General features: G+C 46.3%; 2 protein-coding genes and 1 long non-coding RNA gene across 3 annotated transcripts in view; 1 reads left to right on the top strand and 2 right to left on the bottom strand.

Annotated features, from left to right (window-relative positions):
• The window catches only part of PRKAR1B (protein kinase cAMP-dependent type I regulatory subunit beta), a 95,668-nt gene extending 83,038 nt beyond the window's left edge, over positions 1–12,630 (bottom strand). Inside the window, exons 1-2 of the mRNA XM_072983003.2 lie at positions 12,015–12,630; positions 9,671–9,855 (exon numbers count right to left, since the gene is read on the bottom strand). Coding sequence (XP_072839104.1) covers positions 9,671–9,847 — 177 coding nt within the window. The 5' untranslated portion in view covers positions 9,848–9,855; positions 12,015–12,630. The remainder of the gene's footprint in view (positions 1–9,670; positions 9,856–12,014) is intronic.
• Positions 7,987–9,132, bottom strand: LOC144584723 (uncharacterized). The gene is made up of 2 exons (XR_013539154.1): positions 9,043–9,132; positions 7,987–8,028 (listed from the first exon to the last, which is right to left on the bottom strand). It is a non-coding gene; the product is annotated as an uncharacterized LOC144584723 (long non-coding RNA).
• Positions 12,631–14,389: 1,759 nt separating the features above from the next.
• Positions 14,390–17,754, top strand: part of DNAAF5 (dynein axonemal assembly factor 5) — a 28,690-nt gene continuing 25,325 nt past the window's right edge. The window contains exons 1-3 of the mRNA XM_072982992.2: positions 14,390–15,011; positions 16,491–16,675; positions 17,242–17,366. Of these exons, the coding sequence (XP_072839093.2) occupies positions 14,444–15,011; positions 16,491–16,675; positions 17,242–17,366 (878 nt within the window). The 5' untranslated portion in view covers positions 14,390–14,443. The remainder of the gene's footprint in view (positions 15,012–16,490; positions 16,676–17,241; positions 17,367–17,754) is intronic.

The raw sequence follows: 17,754 nt of genomic DNA, 5'->3' as shown, positions 1-17,754 counted from the left end.
AACGCTGGCTCTATGGCTTGGAAACGGGGATGAGCACCACCCCCTAGAGTCGAACAAGACTGGACAAAAATTGTCAAGGGGAACCTTTACCTTTACCTTTAAGTGTAATTGTGAGTTCCACTGCCCCATTTTCTTCCATGTTGGACAAGATCAATGTTGGACAAGAGTGAAGCATTTACTGCTTTCTTCGCTGCAGAACTGCTGGCCACTCCCTTCACTTGCATGGCAGCTGGTGTTCCTCTAACCCGCATAGAACCCATGAGCGTTGTCCCTGCGTTGTCATTTGATGCTCCTTTGACCTGCGTAGAACCCACCAAGGTCTTCCCTCCCTTGATATGCATGGATCCCATCACAGTCTTCCCTGCATAGCCGCTAGCTGTCCCTTGGACCTGCATGGAACCCATCACTGCGTTTCCTGTGCCATCGCTCGACGCTACTTGGACCTGCGTAGAACCCCCTACTCTACTCCCTCCACAACGGCTGGATCCTCCTGGTGCAGAATCCTCTCTTGACATCCTCCTTTTTTCATTCTTGTTCTTGGCTTCTCAAGACTTGGATGTTTCCAGTGGAGGAATCAATTTTTGAAACAGAGAGGCAGAAGACGCAAACCTAGGTCTTAGAATGAGATGTTGTTGGCTTTTGATTGGTTTGTTGCTCTCTCGTAGAACCCTGGTTAGCTTCAACAGGACGTGGACCACCAGTTCTTGACCTGAGGGTCTAACGAAGTCTTAGCAATGGCCCTTTTCTGCTTTTTTTCAAATATAAAAAGTAATAATTAACTTGTCTCTCCTAAAAATGTTGCCTTTTGAGACTCATTCTAATTTTTGGTGAATTTTGTATATTTTCTCTCAAACTAAGTAATTAAAAATAACACAATGCAGTACTAATTAGCAATGTATTACTAATATAGTGCTTTTAGAATTATGATTTCCATTGACAAATTATCATGGGGCGAGCAATCAGCAACTGAAAACTTTTTAAAAATTGCTGATTAGCACAGTGGCTTAGATATCTGGCTGTAGAGCCAGAGGTTGGGAGTTTGATTCCTCCACTGTGGCTCCTTGATAGGGTCTGGACTCCATGTTCCACCAGGTCTCTTTCAGCTTCACATTTCTAAGATTATTATTATAAATAGCCTTGCAAGCTCTGGTTATGATGGGTGAGTGGAGCTTTAAGAACCAGGCCTTGCTTCCTTCGTTAAAAAAATCCCCGGCCACACCTCCTCTGGCATTGTAGCATTCATTCGGGCTCCATCTTCACTCACTGGCAGGTCTTTCCAAGACCTCCATTTCAGCGCCTTCAACCACCATTTCACTGTCAAGCAGAACAGCACCTCTTTCCTCAGGCTTCGAAATGCATTTAGTCTAACAGAGCGGCCGTCATTTCTCAACGCACGCTTCTCATGCAAAATTCATGCTCCGCATCTCTGTAGACACTGCTTTTATAGGACATTAAACTGTAACATCAAGCTCAGCTCCTGCCAACAGAATGTGCTGCCATGCTCACTCTGTGAAAATATCAGGCATTAACACGGAAAAGTAGCTACAGTGGTGCCCCCCATAACAAGAGCTTTGTTTAACGACAAATCCGCATAGCGATTAAGTTTTTGCAATCGCAAAAGCAATCGTATTGCGATGATTTAGATAGGGAAAAATCACTTTGCGATGATTGGTAAGCTGTTTCGCTTATCGATTTCCGCATAGCGATGTTTTTCTAACAACTGATTGGTGGTTCCAAAATGGCCGCCGGGTAAAAAAAATGGCCGCCCGCTGTCTTTTTGCGCCCATTCCTCGCTTACTGGGCAGCAAAAATGGTGGCCGTATGGAGGATTTTCGCTGAACGGTGAGTTTTTTGCCCATAGGAACGCATTAAACGTGTTTTAATGCATTCCTATGGGCTTTTTTGTTTCGCATAGTGACAAATCCACATAGCGACGATTTTTACGGAACGGATTATCGTTGCTATGCGGGGCACCACTGTATTAGGAGGGGACCGATCAACTGTACACACCCGGTTTAAGCTTTGCAGGGCAGTATGATGTGGCCACAATTCCTCTCTTAAATTTAAAGAAAGACCCGGAACCCAATAGTGCTCCAGATGTCCATGGACTAAAAAATCCCATATGCGTCTTTCTGTTGACCACATTGCCTAATGATTCCAGGAGCTGAAGGCTTCAAGGAAAGGTACTTAGGGGCACAGGACATGCTTTGTATGCCCTTGTCAGTCTGAGTTCCTGACATTTCCAAGGACAGTCAGGCAAGCCCCTGGCTAAAAACCTGGAGGGCCACTGGCAGTCATCATCAAGAGCAGTGGCCTGGATGGGCCAATCATGGGACTCCATAGAAGGCAATCTACTAAAGCTAGCACCAGTCTCCAGATGTGCTTGGACTTCAACTCCTGCAAATCCTGACCAGCACAGCTATTGAGGAAGCCCTCTGGGAGTTGCAGCCTAAGAACATCTGGAGACGTAACGTTGGGAACCATTGGTTTAGGGGCATTGTCAGAGCTAGAGATGGGCATGAACTGGTTGCTGCTTCTCCCCTGCCCCGCCTCCTCTGGCTCAAACAGCCACTCACCAGGCCCAGCTTGGATGTTTTTTCCACCTCCTCGACCAATCTCCCAGAGAAGCTTCTCTGCTTGTCCCCCAAAATGCATTTTAGAAGCAGAAGAGGCACGGCAAATTATTGCTATTATGTGTTATTTATAAAATTACTGCCCATTGGTATTATGCACAAGGGGAGGGGGAGCGAGGATAGACAAGGTGGAGACAGGCTGAAAGATGAGATTTCCCATGTTTTAAAGTCTGTTCTCGGCTGTTTCAATGAGCAGGCAGTGTGACTGTACATTCGCTGTTTCTGGTTGGGGACAAGCCTGTTAACACTCTTGCCAGTAGCCGGACCCTGAATCTCCACGCCACCTCTTCTGCCATGGCTCTCTGGAGCAGAGAGCCAGGAATAAATCACCCCCTGCCTGAAGCAAACTGTTTTGACCTTGGGAAAGCTAATATGGACCAAAGTACAAATTATAGACCAATACAAATCATGCAATAGACAGGTTTCTCCGAGGCATTTTGCTGCCAGGGGTTAAAGAAGAGGATGGCATACCTTTTCTGTTCTACATATAGAAGCTGGTGGGACTGATAACTGAATGTTACACCAACGTTGGCAATGGAATACAGTGGTGCCCCGCATAGTGACAATAATCCGTTCCGGAAAAATTGTCACTATCCGGAATCGTCGCTATCCAAAACAAAAAAGCCCATAGGAATGCATTGAAACACCTTCAATGCATTCCTGTGGGCTTAAAACTCACCGTTATGCGAAAATCCTCCATACAGCCGCCATTTTCGCTGCCCGGTAAGCGAGGAATGGGCGCGAAAACACAGCGGGCGGCCATTTTTTTACCGGCAGCCATTTTGGGACCGCCGATCAGCTGTTTTTGAAACATTGCTATGTGGAAATCGGTAAGCGAAACAGCTTACCGATCATCGCAAAGTGCTTTTTTGCCATTAAAAACATTGCAAAGCGATCGCAAAAAACACATCGCTATGCGGATTAATCATTAAACGAATTGCTCGTTATGCGGGGCACCACTGTATTGTCTTCCATCATGACTGTAGCAGCAGGCTAGTTTGAAAGCCGTATTGAAGTATTGGAGTATTTGCAACCTCGCATGCTGCCTTAAGAAGGCGTGGCTGGGAGGGACCTTTCTGGGCTGGGCTGACTTGTCAAATAATTGTTCCCTCTTGCCACGGAATTTGAAGAGTGCCCCGCCTCTCTGCTTTTGAGTTCTTTCCCTCTCTCTAGTCTGTTGAAGTCTGTTGTTGAAAGCAGTCGTGATTGTCAGTTTGCTGTTTGTTTGATCGGTCTACAACTGTAAGTAAAGGAAATGACTTTTGTTTTTGTTTTTTTCTACTATTGAGACTGCAAGTGCCAGTAAAAAAGGAGTGGGCTAATCTGAGGAACTTGAAGCTATTCTGGTCTATGAATCCCTGCACTTCTGCTGTGCAGCTAGAGGAATTTGACCAAAATTCAATACTCTGCAACAGGCAGAGGCATCACTAGAGCGGGATGATCCAGACTTTGACCCAAAGGGCTGACATTGAGAAGAGGCAGGAACTTGCTGCTAGTGCTGTGATTTGTTGCATCTGGGTATAAACTTAGACCCTCCAGCCCTACATCCCTGGCGGGAAGAGACACAAAACAGATGGGGCCAGGATGAAATGGATACGGCCATGACATGCTCAGATCAAGGGGTTCCCTCACATACACCGGTCTCAGGTGACCCATGCTTAACCAGTCATGCTGCAAAGCTGCAGGCATTAGTCTTGCTAGTTCCGGGTCTCACCCCAGGACAGGTTGCGTGGCGCAGGCGGCTCATCAGAAGGGAGCAGCTGGATTGTTCAGGACAGTGAGGAAGAAGCTGCTTTGCCTGCCCACCAGCATTTATCAGCTTTGATAATCACTTCATTGTTGCCTAAGGGTAGGGCCGGCCCCGACCATACTTGAACAAGCAGGGATTTTTGCTAGGCAAGTACCATCAGCCAATGTGAGCTTGTCCAGAAACTGGGATCTCCAGCAAAAGCCCGTAAATATAATTTTGATCCAGTTCTGTTTTTATACTGTGATTTTGTTGCGCTTCACCTTGATACCCAGATGGGCAAAAAAAAAAAAAAAAGACTTGTAAATACTATACATAAAGCAAATGAGAATACCAGATAAATAAGGCATCCGCCAAAAAAAAACCCCTATTGCATTTATTTTTCCTTGATGGAAATGCAGCTGGCATAAATCTCAATCAGGAACTGCTGCAACTTTAAAAGTTAGCATGGGGATTTGCAATAATGCACCGAGTCACGTCCTTTGGTGCACCACTTAACTTGCAGCAGCTTGCCAATGAGGTTTATGCCAAATGCATTATGTGGAGAGGGAAAAGGAATAGGGTGTCCATGGAAAGCATTTGCTCTATGCTCTCTTGCATGAAGGAAGACCACTATGCTCATGCATGGTGTTCCGAAGCTCCCAGATTCAAGCCCTGACATCCATGGATCAGGTAGGGAAAGACTCCAACCTTTTCTAGGGTCTAGTTGATCCTGCCTTATATTGACCCTTTTCTAGGCATAAAGGATTCAGAAATGGTTTACTGTTTTCTTCTTCTGGTGGCCCTCTGGCACTGTGCAGTTTTACACAGACTGGATCTTCTCTCTCCTCAAAGGGGAATTGAACTCTTGACCTCTAGTTCTGCAGACAGGCACTCAACTGGTTGAGCTATCCAGCCAGCCAAGTGACACAAAGGAGGGCCTTATTTTGGAACTTAAATCTGCTCTGGGTTTTAACAGGAACGCCATTCAAGGTGCAGAACCTCCTTGTGGGGAGGGGGGGAGGCGATTCAGCACCTTGGAGAGATCCTGAGGAGTTTAGATTAAACCCTGGAGCAGGTTTGACGCCCCTCTGCATCACAGTCATCACCACTCATCTGCTGTTATAAGCAGCCACGGCAAACCAAAGACACATCCCATCCGAAATATATGTACCCTGTGGAATGAGAATACCTTATTTCGGTGTAAGGCTTGGACCAGTGGGCACCTTGAGTATGAGGTTAATAGAAAGAGGCACCCCCAGTTCCAGCTACAAAACCCATTTCTGGCTTGCAGCTTAATCTTGGGTTCAAAATACAGTGGTGCCCCGCTAGACGCTTACCCCGCATGACGTCGAAATCGCTTGACGATGACATTGCAAAACAATGTTCCAATGGGTTTTTTTCTCATTACTTTAATTAGGAGCCTGCTTTGCGAACCGTTTGTTCACAAAACGATGTTTTTTCCGGCTCCGCAAAATGGCTTCCCTCCCTTCTAAAAATGGCTGCTTTCTGGATGGAAGCTTCGCATTACAGCGAATTAGAACAGCTGATAGGCGGTTCTCTATGGGCAATCTTTGCTGGACGATGAGGTATTTCCCCCACTGGAATGCATTGACCAGTTTTCAATGCATTCCAATGAGGATTTTTTTTTTTTTTTTTTGCTTGATGACGATTTCGCTTAAAAGCGATTTTCCTGGAACAGATTATCGTAGTCAAGCGGGGCACCACTGTAGATGCTGGAGCAGTGCAGGGGGTATCTAGTGACTGGGTTTGCAGGGTAGTGAATCTGCTAATAGTGTAAGACTGAACTTCACAAGAAAGAAATAAGGGGATAAGACAGAGAGAGGCTTGAGTTTCTCCCTTCGGACATTACAACAGAAGCATCACAGAGGTTGAGATTCCAGACTGCGCAGGTCATAAGCAATATACAAGCAAGGATATTAAAAGAAAGCTTGCTTTGTTATCCTGGAGCAACTCAATGGCCTTTTCTTTGGCTTGACCTTTATATATGACACGGAACTTGCCCAACACAGCAAAAAAACCTGTTTATCAAACCATGCATAAGAAATATAGTTGTCGTGTATCTGCTGTTGAGTTGAGGATTGCCAGGGTAACAGTCAATCAGAGATGGAGCTACACCCAGTGTTGTAGTTGTGCTAGGGGTCACAGTATCAGAACATCAGCACTTTTTGATGGGCAGGGATTCTGACATCCCCTGACACCACCTCCCTCAGACTTCGGAGCTTTCCTGGAACCCCCACAATAGCTGGCAGAGGAACGGATTTCGGCAGCAACAACATGTTTGCTGTTGGTGTCGTTAATGACATTTTATGAATGCCCTTTAAATGAGGGAGAAAGAGAAAGGCAAAGCATCTTGCAATGAAACTGTGAACATGATAAACACAAGGCATAACATGAAGCAAGGCAAAAAAAAAATAAGATAAACAGAAAACATAATATGAAACAACCTTCGTCAGACAAATAAATATAAGGGTAGTCATCCAGCCTAAATATGAACTTTCAAAATCAGCTCCCGTTAAGGGCCATGGAACAAAGAACCATCTTAACTGGGAGGTGAAAATATGATAATATTATGGTCAGGTAGACCTCACTAAGAACACTGCCTCTTCCTTGATGAGATGTTTGATGAAGGACCTTGAAATTGTTCAAGGAAGAAGGCAGGTTCATGTACTGCCATCACTCACAATGATGATGATGATTGTAAAGTACTTTGGACTGGCTTGGTTTCAAATGGGTACCCAAGACCTAGCAGCTTCATTTAAGGGACACCTGAAAGTTCCCAGTCCAATCCTCCCCACTGCTAAGACCTCAGCTGATGGGCTTCTCACGAGGAGGCCAAATGAGGTTTAAACATTGGGGCTCAGCTGTTTAGCGATATCCCCTGTTGTCTGTTTCACATCTGGGAACAGATCACGCCCTTTGCCCAAATGTCAAGAGAGACACAAGATAAAAGAAGACATTCACGCCAGATTAAGTCTTAACTTTCCCCCAGCTTCACGGTTTACATGACGGCAATCAGAACTAGCAGATCAACACGGGTCCAAAGATCAAAAATTGGCCCTTTGCTCAACCTTCAGTCCTGTGATCTCCTCCTAACCCCTGCTTCTTAAACCACCAAGGTATACCTTGAACTACATGTGGGCTCCTGTTTGTTTCTTAAAATGCTAAGATTTCAGGAGAAGATGGTTGCAAAATCAATCCAGGGCTTGGGACCAGTGAGAAACAAGCCAAAGGTGCTCAGCTACAAGTCACTTTCCTCTTATTTACATCGTGCTGAAAATCTGTGCAACCGTTTCTGTAAGAATTTATATCAGAAAAGAAAAGGAAGTAGTCATTTCTTTACAAAACAGCGACTCTGCTACTCTCATGGCAAATTATTGTAAACCACTCTTGCTAACCCAAAGGCTGGTTGTTGTTGTTGATGATGATGATGTTGAGGAGGAGCAGAATTTATTTATTTGTTTCATTTACAGGCCACCTTTCTCCCGATAAGAGAACTTAAGGGCTTCGCAGTATTAAAATGAATAGAAGCAAAAACATATGATATATATTTTGTAAAAACAATAACAATTAAACTAAATTAAATCCGACTTTTTCCCCTCAAGCTTTATTTTTCCCTTCGTCCGTTTCCCTTCTGTAGCCCCATTTCTGTTTGGGAAAGTAAAGAGATATTTGTTTTAAAAAATCCAATCCAACTATAAAAGCGATCAAAATACAGTGGATAGTTAAAAACAGGTAACACGTTAAAAAAATCTTGACTTTAAAAAATGGCATACAGAGGCTCAGTCGTATCTGTGAAAAGCCTGCCTGAAAAGGTGGGTCAGTGGAAGGATAAAAGGGAGGGGCCGAGCCTGATTTTGCGATGAAGAGCATTCCATTATCTGGGAGCAGCCACCGAGAAGGCCCTGTCTCGCATGTCCCCACCAACCGTACCTGCGCTGGCAATGGGACTGAGAGAAGGGCCCCCTCTCAGAATTTTAAGTATTTTCAAGTATTGAGAAGGTTCCTATGGCCAGATACGCTCCTCCAGGTAGTTCATTACAAAATTATCATGTCCTATTTTTTTAACTTCTCTTTGTGTTCCTGTACATCCCGAATCAATCAGGCTTCTGCGTCACAAAGCAACACACACACACACACACACACACACACACACACACACACACACACACACACACACACACACACACACACACACACACCCCTCTGAAACTTACAGTGTAAGACTGTGGGTGGTCTTCTCAACTCCTTATCAACAATGGAGATGGTTTAAGTAAAACTGGATTATCCCAATCCATTCAACAAACATTCCTGGGAGAAAATGGGATGATGGCTTTAACACAAGAATGTGACTTGTACATACCGTATTTTCCGTGTATAAGACTATACTTTTGTCTAAAATCTTTAGACTAAAAATTGAGGGTCGTCTTATACACGGAAGTAAGCTGAGGAGAGTACAAAAACAAGTGGAGGGGAAAGCAGGGAACAAAGCGATCCTGCAGCGCTTTGATCCCTTTCCCCCTACACTTGCTAAGCCCTACTTAAATTTCTTACATTTTGATTAGAAAGGGGTGTGTGTCTTACACATGGGGGCGTCTTATACATGAAAAAATATGGTATATAGCACAAATACAGCCCCTTGCCCAAGATCTAGTAACTTACTTTGTTATTCCACAATAGCAGAATTGAGTTTATCTTCTCCTACGACTCCCGCCACCTGTCGTGGTCTCAAAAACCTGCTCCAGAGGGTTTCCCCCACTCCCATATTGACAGGATGGGTTTTTTTTAGGATGCATAAAGAGGAATATAAGAAGCAAAGGGAGATCATCAATCCTAGCCGAAGTGTAGAAGTCAGTGGAATCCACTGGGTCACAGCCCATGAAAATAAATGTTAATACAAAATGGTTGTGCAATACCGCCAACACTATAATTCTTAAAGAAAACAGAGAATATTATAATTACATCAGAGAGAGAGAGAGGCCTTTGAAACCCATTCCTAGCAGAAATTTTACAGAGAGTTTTCATATAAAAGGAAGCTGCTTTTAGGGGGCATCATTCAGAGATGGAGCACATGTCAGTGTATTGAAAGCTCACAGATTTGATCCTCATCATCCTCAGGCAAGGCTGGCAAAGACCAACATTGCATTTTAGTGGTGCGCCCGTGATTTAAGTGGGCAGAAAGAAGCTTCCTCAATATTTTCCACTCTGCGTGTTTTTCCTTCCCCCCCCCCCTGCCTTCTCTTAAGAACATGTCTGCCTTGCCCGGAGTGTCTATCCCCCAACGACTGACCTTTTCCAGTTTCTCGAAGTGCTCTCGCAAGAACTTCATCGGCCGGTCGGGTTTTGCTATACACAGGTTCACGATGCACTCCTTCAGGATCTGCTGCATGTTGTGCTTCTGAACATAGAGCTCACATCCCTTCAGGCTCTCGTCGTCGTCCAGATTGCAAGAGGACGAGGCAGCCATCTTTCTGCCTGTAAACAGACAACAATTTCCAATGGGGAACAGTTTGGAAATCCCGGCTGCCTCAACGTAGGCTTTGCATCAGAGCTTTGCAAGAAAGGTAATCATTCCATTCCACCCAACTCCGGGAGGCCGTGGAAGACAGGAGGGCCTGGCGTGCTCTGGTCCATGGGGTCACGAAGAGTCGGACACGGCTTAACGACTAAACAACAACAAATCATTCCATGCTAACATGTTCTCCCACATAAGCAGCATGGATTCTAATGCACCGCTAGCATTTCAAGCGTTATATCCTGCACTAGCCTGATTTGGTATTAAAGGATTTTGGGTAAGAAAATATGGACCTCGGCTCCTGAGAAGCTGGGCTCTGTCGAGCTGGTGATTTTCCTCTGTTAAGAAGAAATCTCAAAAATGCCAAAGGAAGCAGTCTTATCATTACCCCACTAATCACTGCTTGGATAAAGATAAGGATACTAGGAAAGTGGAAGAGGAGGAATGTGCGATGGATTGGCTCCATAAAGGAAGCCACAGCCTTTATTTTTGAAAGACCTGAGCAAGACTGGATAGGGCCACCCAAAGATGAAAATTTTACACTAATAATAATAATAATAATAATAATAATAATAATAATAATAAAAATAATAATAATAATAATAATAATAATAATAATAATAATAATAATAATAATAATAATAATAATAATAATAATAATAATAATAATAATAATGATGATGATGATGATGATGATGATGATGATGATGATGATATAACAAGAAGAAGAAGAAGAAGAAGAAGAAGAAGAAGAAGAAGAAGAAGAAGAAGAAGAACAACAACAACAACAACAACAACAACAACAACAACAACAATAATAATAATAATAATAATAATAATAATAATAATAATAATAATAATAATAATAATAATAATAATAAACTGCCGTTCACTTTATTCAATAGATTCTAAACAGATGTAGGGGCCAATGTACGTTATGGGGAGACTTCACGCCTTTTAACCCAAACATGCATTTATGATCCTGGATTTCTTTATGGATGGTGAATATTCAGAGAAATAGTATTTGTCAGTGGAAAAATAATAGCTCGAGTATAATAGGTACATCTCTGTTATCAAAGGAAAATGAGAAGACAAACAAGAAAGAAAAAGATGATCTGTCATTGTATTGCCAATGCCAAGCTCACCCAGAATGAAATGGACCATGTTTGTCATTGCAAATGACCACCGTCTCCAACATCAAAATTAGGGAAATTAGCAAATAAAAAGATTGCCTTCTTCCACCCCCACCCCCCCACCCCCAGGTGGCTTTCATTGATTCACAATTCCTCTTTCCTGGAGCCAAAATGGAAGGATGTTGTGCAGGGGTGAAGGTCTCCTCGTGGAGAGAACCCCCAAGGATGTTCCCCGAGGTTTTGGAAATGGAGAAGGCTCCCCATCCTTCCAAAGTCAGAAGGCATCATCTCGGTTAAACACGAAATCTGAAAGGGTAAGAAACCCAATTCTCTCGGGGACCAAACAGAGAGGGGCAGATCCAAAAGGTCGCCCAACCTCCGATGGATGGTATGGGGGATGCCTGGATGAAGCCCTCTCCGAAAGGGGCAGAGTGCAAGCTTGCAAGACTCCATGCAAGGAGCTTAGAAGAAGCAGGCGAGGGAGGGCAGCGGAGGTCCCAATCCTTCCAGATGCAAGAGGAGGGGAAGCCTTCCCCCTTTTCCTCCCTCTTGGTCCTCTTCCAACATGGTCTTTAACGCCTCCCTGGAGCCAAGCCAGGGCCCTCCCCGCGCCCAGTCGTTGAAACACCCTCCTTCCATCCTCATTTTTTGGGGTTCTCATTCCCCAAAAAGGCGATTTCCTGATGGCTTCTCGACTCCCCCTTTTCTAAAGCATCCCCCCCCCCGGCTGCCCTTCTCTCCCTCTGACAAGCGCCATGGAGAAAGATGCCATCCCTCCTTCCTCCCATTCATCCTCCCCTTGCTTTGATCCGCAGCAGCCTTTCGGGTGTCTGAATGGAAACCTCAGCCGTGGTTGCTGGAAGAACAGAGAGAGAGAGAGAGAGAGAGAGAGAGAGAGAGAGAGAGGCAAGTTGGGGGGGTCAGATCTCTTCCTAGGAGAGACAATCAGAGACATGCATCATCGAGGGAGCCCATAGATAAATTACCTGGATTGCTGGTTCAACGACAAGGTACCACTAACAAGAATCTCTTCCTTTCCCCCCTAGTCCCGTTATTCCGCAGTGCAGCCTCTTTCTCCTCCTCCTCCTCTTCCTTTTGGATAGATCCTGATGGATCCCTGTTTCTCCTTCTTTCCCTCCCCCTTGCAATCTCAGAAAAGCCCTGGTTTAAGAGAGAAGGGGGGGAATTCAGCCACCCCAGACGGATCTGCCTCCCTCCCTCCCGATTTCCCCCTTCTCTCTTGTTGCACACAAAGCATTAAGCCTGCCAGTAGCAACAGCAGCGGCTTCCACACAGGAAGTCCCCGTGGCTGTCAGTCAAAAAGCAAGCTCGGCCTCCCCTCCTGGAAAGAAAAAAAACACACAAGAGGACCAGCTGACAAAGGATCTGTCCCCGCCAGGCCCTTTTTGGGATGCTACTGGTGGACACAAAATCCTTCTGGCACGAGAGCATCACAATCAGTAGGAGCATCGCTTCTTCAGAGTCCCGAGTTGCACCAGAGAAATAAATAAATTCTTCCCAAAAGGGAGAGTTAAGCTCTTGGGAGCTGTCCAGCATTGAGAGAAACCTTTGGTCTATTTAGCCTGATAGGGTCGGCACTGACTGGCAGCTTCCCCCGGGGTTTCAGCAGGTGTTTTGATGGCGCAGCAGAGTGACAGGGTCAGAAACTCCGAACTTTATGCTGAGCAAGGACTGTGGCATCATCTGTCATAACCATCCCGGCAACCCTTCAGGATTCCCAGAGCTGGAACTCTGCTATTTTTACGGTTTGCGGCGTTGTGGTTAAACTGCAGTACGGCAGCCAAATCTCTGCTCACCCCGCAGGTTCGATCCCAGTAGCCAGTTCAAGGTTCACTCAGCCTTCCATCCTTCCGAGCTTGGTAACCTGAGTATCCAGCTCACTGCGGGGCGAGGGGGAATGTTTGGCCCGCACAACTGAATTGTAAACTGCCCAGAGAGTGCTTTAAGCAATCTGGAGCAGTATGTAAGCGTGCACGCTTTGCTTTTTGCTTTTATAGCAAGTGGCACCATCTCCAGCCTCGGATGGTTGCGAGGCCCCCTTGAGAAAGGAAGAAGAGAGTGTTTTGTTCCCCCAAAGCAAAAAGCATGTGCTTGAGAAAAAGAGAGAGGGAGAAAATAGGGCTGAGAAATGTAATTACTGATTTTCCTAATACGCTCCAGTAGATTCACCTACAGATTTTTGTGTCCTATCAGTTGATATCCTGGGATAAAAGCCCCACTTTGCAGAGACCTGTCCCTACCTTGGGTGTGTAAGTAAGTAAGTATTATTTATTTATTTATTAAATTTATACCCCACACTATGTGGCAACCAGGCCACTTTGGGTGGCTAACAACAATATGTGCAATATTATTAAAACACGATAAAAATAAATTAACACGTAACCAAATAGGGTAAATTAAAATAAGTAAGTAACTTTAATTTCTATACTGTCCCAGGCACTATTCAGGCAGGTTTACAGGCAATTAAAATCCCAAACAAAGTAAGAACACTAAAATATAATGGAAATAGCAGTGACCGATCAGTAGCGTAAAAGCACTAATAAAGCTTCATTGTACCTCCCATCCACACCCATCTGTTAAAGACTCTTAATCATTGGTTTATTTTATTGCTGCTCTTCTCCCAATGGAGAAAACAATTAAAAATACAATGAACTGCAATATTTTTTTAAAAAAAAAACACAATCCAGCATGTTATCATGGAAAAGTGATAAAGAATTTTATTTAAAATAATTTAAAAAATGTAGAAAGATAGGAAGATGCCTCCTTAGAGTAAAACCCTTTCCTTAGCCACAATCTGCCTTTTAAAAAAAGGACAGTTTTTGTCTCTTCCCTCAACCCTCTATAAACCCCATAAGTAGGAAAAGTTCCTTTTTTTTGGACAACAATGCTTGAAATCCCACTGTCTCTACCAGTAGGGGATTTTGGGAGTTGTGGTGCCAAAAATTAACCTTTCCACACTCTGGTGATAATAATCCTAACAGACTATGCATCTCTGACAGGGCTGGACTAAATGACCCAAAAGTCCCTTCCAGCTCTGAAATTCTAAGGTTTTTGGCGATGGTTTGTTTTGAGCAAACATGTATAGGATTGGGTTTGCTGGCTTCAGCACAAGGGGCGCAAAATCCAGCCACCAAAAGCTGGTGAACTGCAACTCCCAGAATCCCTTGTCATTGATCCTTGGGACAAGGGTTGCTGGGAGTTGCAGTCCACTAACCCCAGGTTCCGGTTTAGAACGCCCCTCTCGCCAAAGCCGCCCTCGCGGGTTTCCTAGCCGCTCCCTCGCTTTCCGGCCTTTGCCGTAAAGCACACCGCTCGCCGCCGCGAGTCAGCGGAAAGAGGCCTTAGCAACGGGGCCTGGCGACTTCGCGGCCTTAGCAACGGGAGTGCGGGAAGCATGGCGGAGAAAGCCGGCGCCCTCGGGGAGCACGCCCTTCGTGTGGCCGAGGCCGGCCAGGCCCTGTCTCGCCCCCTGGCCGCCTTGCAGGGGGACTCGAGGCAAGGCCGGCTGGACGCCCTGGCCGGCCTCCGAGAAGCGCTGCTGGAGCGGGCCTTGCCTCCGGCGGTGGTGCAGGAGGTCTTCGGCAAGCTGGCGCTCCGGCCGCTGCTCCGCTGCTTGGCCTCCGACCCGGCCGAGCGGTGCCGGGAGTTGGCGCTGGAACTGACCGCGCAGGGCCTGAGCCGCGGGAACCAGCCGGCCCAGGCCTTGCCCTTCCTCATGCCGGTCCTGGCCCGGCGCCTCGGCCCGGCCCCGGGCGAGGAGGGCGAGCCCTGCGAGGAGCTCCGCCTGGGCCTCCTGCAGCTCTTCGGCCAGACGCTCCAGGCCTGCGACGGCGGCGGCGCCGCCCTGGCGCCTTACCTGCCCGAGCTGGGGCGCGTCCTGGCCGGCGCCCTCCTCGACCCTTACCCCAAGGCCAAGCTCGAAGGCTGCGCCGCCCTGGCGGCTTGTGCCAAGGCCATGCCAGGTGGGGCCCTCGGGAGCTGGGGGGGGAAGGGGGCTCCTGGAAAAGAGGGGGGACCCCCAAGGCGCTCCTGGAAAAGAGGGGGGGACCCCCTAAGGCACCCCTGGAAGAGGGGGTGACCCTCCAAGTTGCCCCTGAAAAGAGGGAGGACCCCCCAAGGCGCTCCTGGAAAAGAGGGAGGACCCCCAAGGTGCCCCTGGAAAAGAGGGGGGTGACCCCCTAAGGTGCCCCTGGAAAAGAGGGGGTGGCCCTCCAAGGCGCCCCTGGAAAAGAGGGGGTGACCCCCCCAAGGCATCCCTGGAAAAGTGGTGGGACCCCCCAAGGTGCCCCTGGAAGAGGGGGTGAACCTCCAAGGTGCCCCTGGAAAAGAGGGGGTGACCCCTCCAAGGCGCCCCACAGCCCTGTCCCAGACACCATGGAAGTGTCGTGGGGCTGCCAGCGGGACGTTTCGGGATGTGTGGATGCAGGGTGGCCCTAAGCCCTGTTTTTAGGGAGGGAATTCCTCCCTTGGAAGGTCTGGCTGCTAGAGGACCCCGGAGACCTTCCGGAGAAAACGGGGCCACCCTCGCTGGGCCAGGTCCGCTTGGTCTGGGATTCCTGCCTCGTTCTTCTAGGAAGCTATGGGCCGTTCTCCTTTGGAAGGTGCCCTCTCTTTGGAGCACTGTCTGGTTCAAATGGAAGAGGATCCCCAAGGAGGAGGAGGAGAAGGGATCAGCAAGCTTGACATTTGCCCACTGAGATCTAGAACCTGGGTCGCAAACTCAAGGAGATGGCACACAGGTCACACACACACACCACAAGAGTCAGCATGGCATCATGGACAGAGTGCCAGCATAGGACTCAAGAAGTATAGGTTCAAATACCCACTCGGGGATGGAAACCCACTGGGGTAACCCTCCTCCTTAAACAAAACCCCGTTAGGGTTACCCTATGTCAGAAACCCCTTGATGGAATATAACAATATATAAATTAGCATGAGCAGTTTTGTGTAAATTCATATCTTCTGCCAGCCTCTTTGGTGATGTGTAATTAAGAGACTACACAGCTATAGAAGATGCTCTAAATCAGTGGCTCCCAACCTTGGGTAACCCAACCTTGGATTGCAATTCCCAGGTGCCTTTGCCACGGGAGTTGCAGTTCAAGAACACCTGGGTTACCTAAGGTTGGGAACCACTCATGCCAGGGCTGGGAAACATGTGACCTTCCAAATCACCATCAACTCTAGCAGTGATAAAGAGTCAAGAGTATCTTGGACTCTCCATATCCCCCACTTATGCACCATGAGTGGGATGAGGGTTTGCAGGTACAGCTGTAAAGAATGTTTGTTTATTGTCATTTGTAGGACGTCTTTTCTCCCAATGAGGGGACTGAAAGTGTGAAAACAAGTAAAATTAAAACCATCATAAATTATACAATTACAAGCAATTAAAGTAGAATAATGCTTTTAAAGAGATGATTGTATTTTCTTTCCCCCCTTACCAGAGCATTTTCACCTGCAGTCAGAAAGTCTGATCAATCCTCTCATGAAGACCATTTCCCACCAACACTACCGAGTCCGTGTTGCTGTTGTTCAAGCTACGGGAGCAGTGATACAGTTCGGCAATGTGAAGTCTCTGGATGACGTGCTTCCTCACTTAGCTCAGAGGTGTTTTGATGACATCCCACAGGTAACTTTGTTTGGCTAGGTTTTAATCTCAGCAAATCTTCCTTTACAAAAGGGAGGGGGAAAGTGTGTCTCCCTCCGTATTGATGGACTGGCTGCAGCTTCCATTAATTACGTCTCGCCAGCGGCTGGGATGCTGAGGCTGATGGAGGTGCCAGCCCCACAACATTGGGAGGGCCACAAGTTCCTCAGTCCTGGCCGGCAGATATGGCTGAGAGATGAAATGTAATACGTGGCATTACTCTTGAACAGATTTTCCTTCTTTTCTCTGCCATTAGTTTAGTGACTGTTGTTGGTCAATATCTGTGGTTACAGATGTGTGCACAAATCTGTGGTGTACATTCCAGAGGAAAATAAACTTTCTGCTTTTACTCTCCTTTTCTCAAAACATGTGCTTAGGTACTCTGTCATTGTAGTTATATTTCTCTTTCTGAAGATCGATTCAGTGAAAAAGTAGGACTCTTGAAAAGCTTAGCAGCCGGATTCTGTTGTACCATAACTTGTCTTTACATGCCTATAGAGGTAGAATGCGCTATATAGTTTTTTTCCCCTTGGTTTGTTTTTTAATAGGTTAGAGAGGCTGTTATCAGTGTCATTGGGGAGTGGCTACTGCACCTGCGAGACCGATATTCTTATTTTCACAAGTTAATCCCTCTGCTGCTCAGCGGTCTTACTGATGAAATGCATGAGAACAAGTAAGCAGAACGAGGAAAGAACATTTTGAATTATAGATATTTTGGTGCTCCTGGAGACCTTCACAGTACTTGGTTTTGCAGTTGGAAGGGGTCACAGCCTCCTCCCACCCCAAAATCAAAAACAGAAATAGACATCTGGTCATTTAGAGTTTGGGATTGTTAGTTCTCTTGGTTTTTAAATAAATTCTCGGTTTGTTGCATTTTCTGGGTGGTGCTTGGGGAGAAATTTGACTCCCAGCCTCTTGCCTATGAACATTTTTACAGAGACTATCAGAAAACGTGCACGACTGGGATTCCTGATAGTGCAAAAGTCTGTATGTGAACGGCTGTATTCGCAAAACCATCCGTTTTGTAGACATTTCAGTCAATATGTAGGCGTTGTTGGGTG

This window comes from Pogona vitticeps, chromosome 13 (assembly GCF_051106095.1).
Source record: "Pogona vitticeps strain Pit_001003342236 chromosome 13, PviZW2.1, whole genome shotgun sequence".
In the NCBI taxonomy this organism is placed as follows: Eukaryota; Metazoa; Chordata; class Lepidosauria; order Squamata; family Agamidae; genus Pogona; species Pogona vitticeps.
Note: the sequence above shows the minus strand (reverse complement) of the source record. Positions and strands in the feature narration are given on the sequence as shown.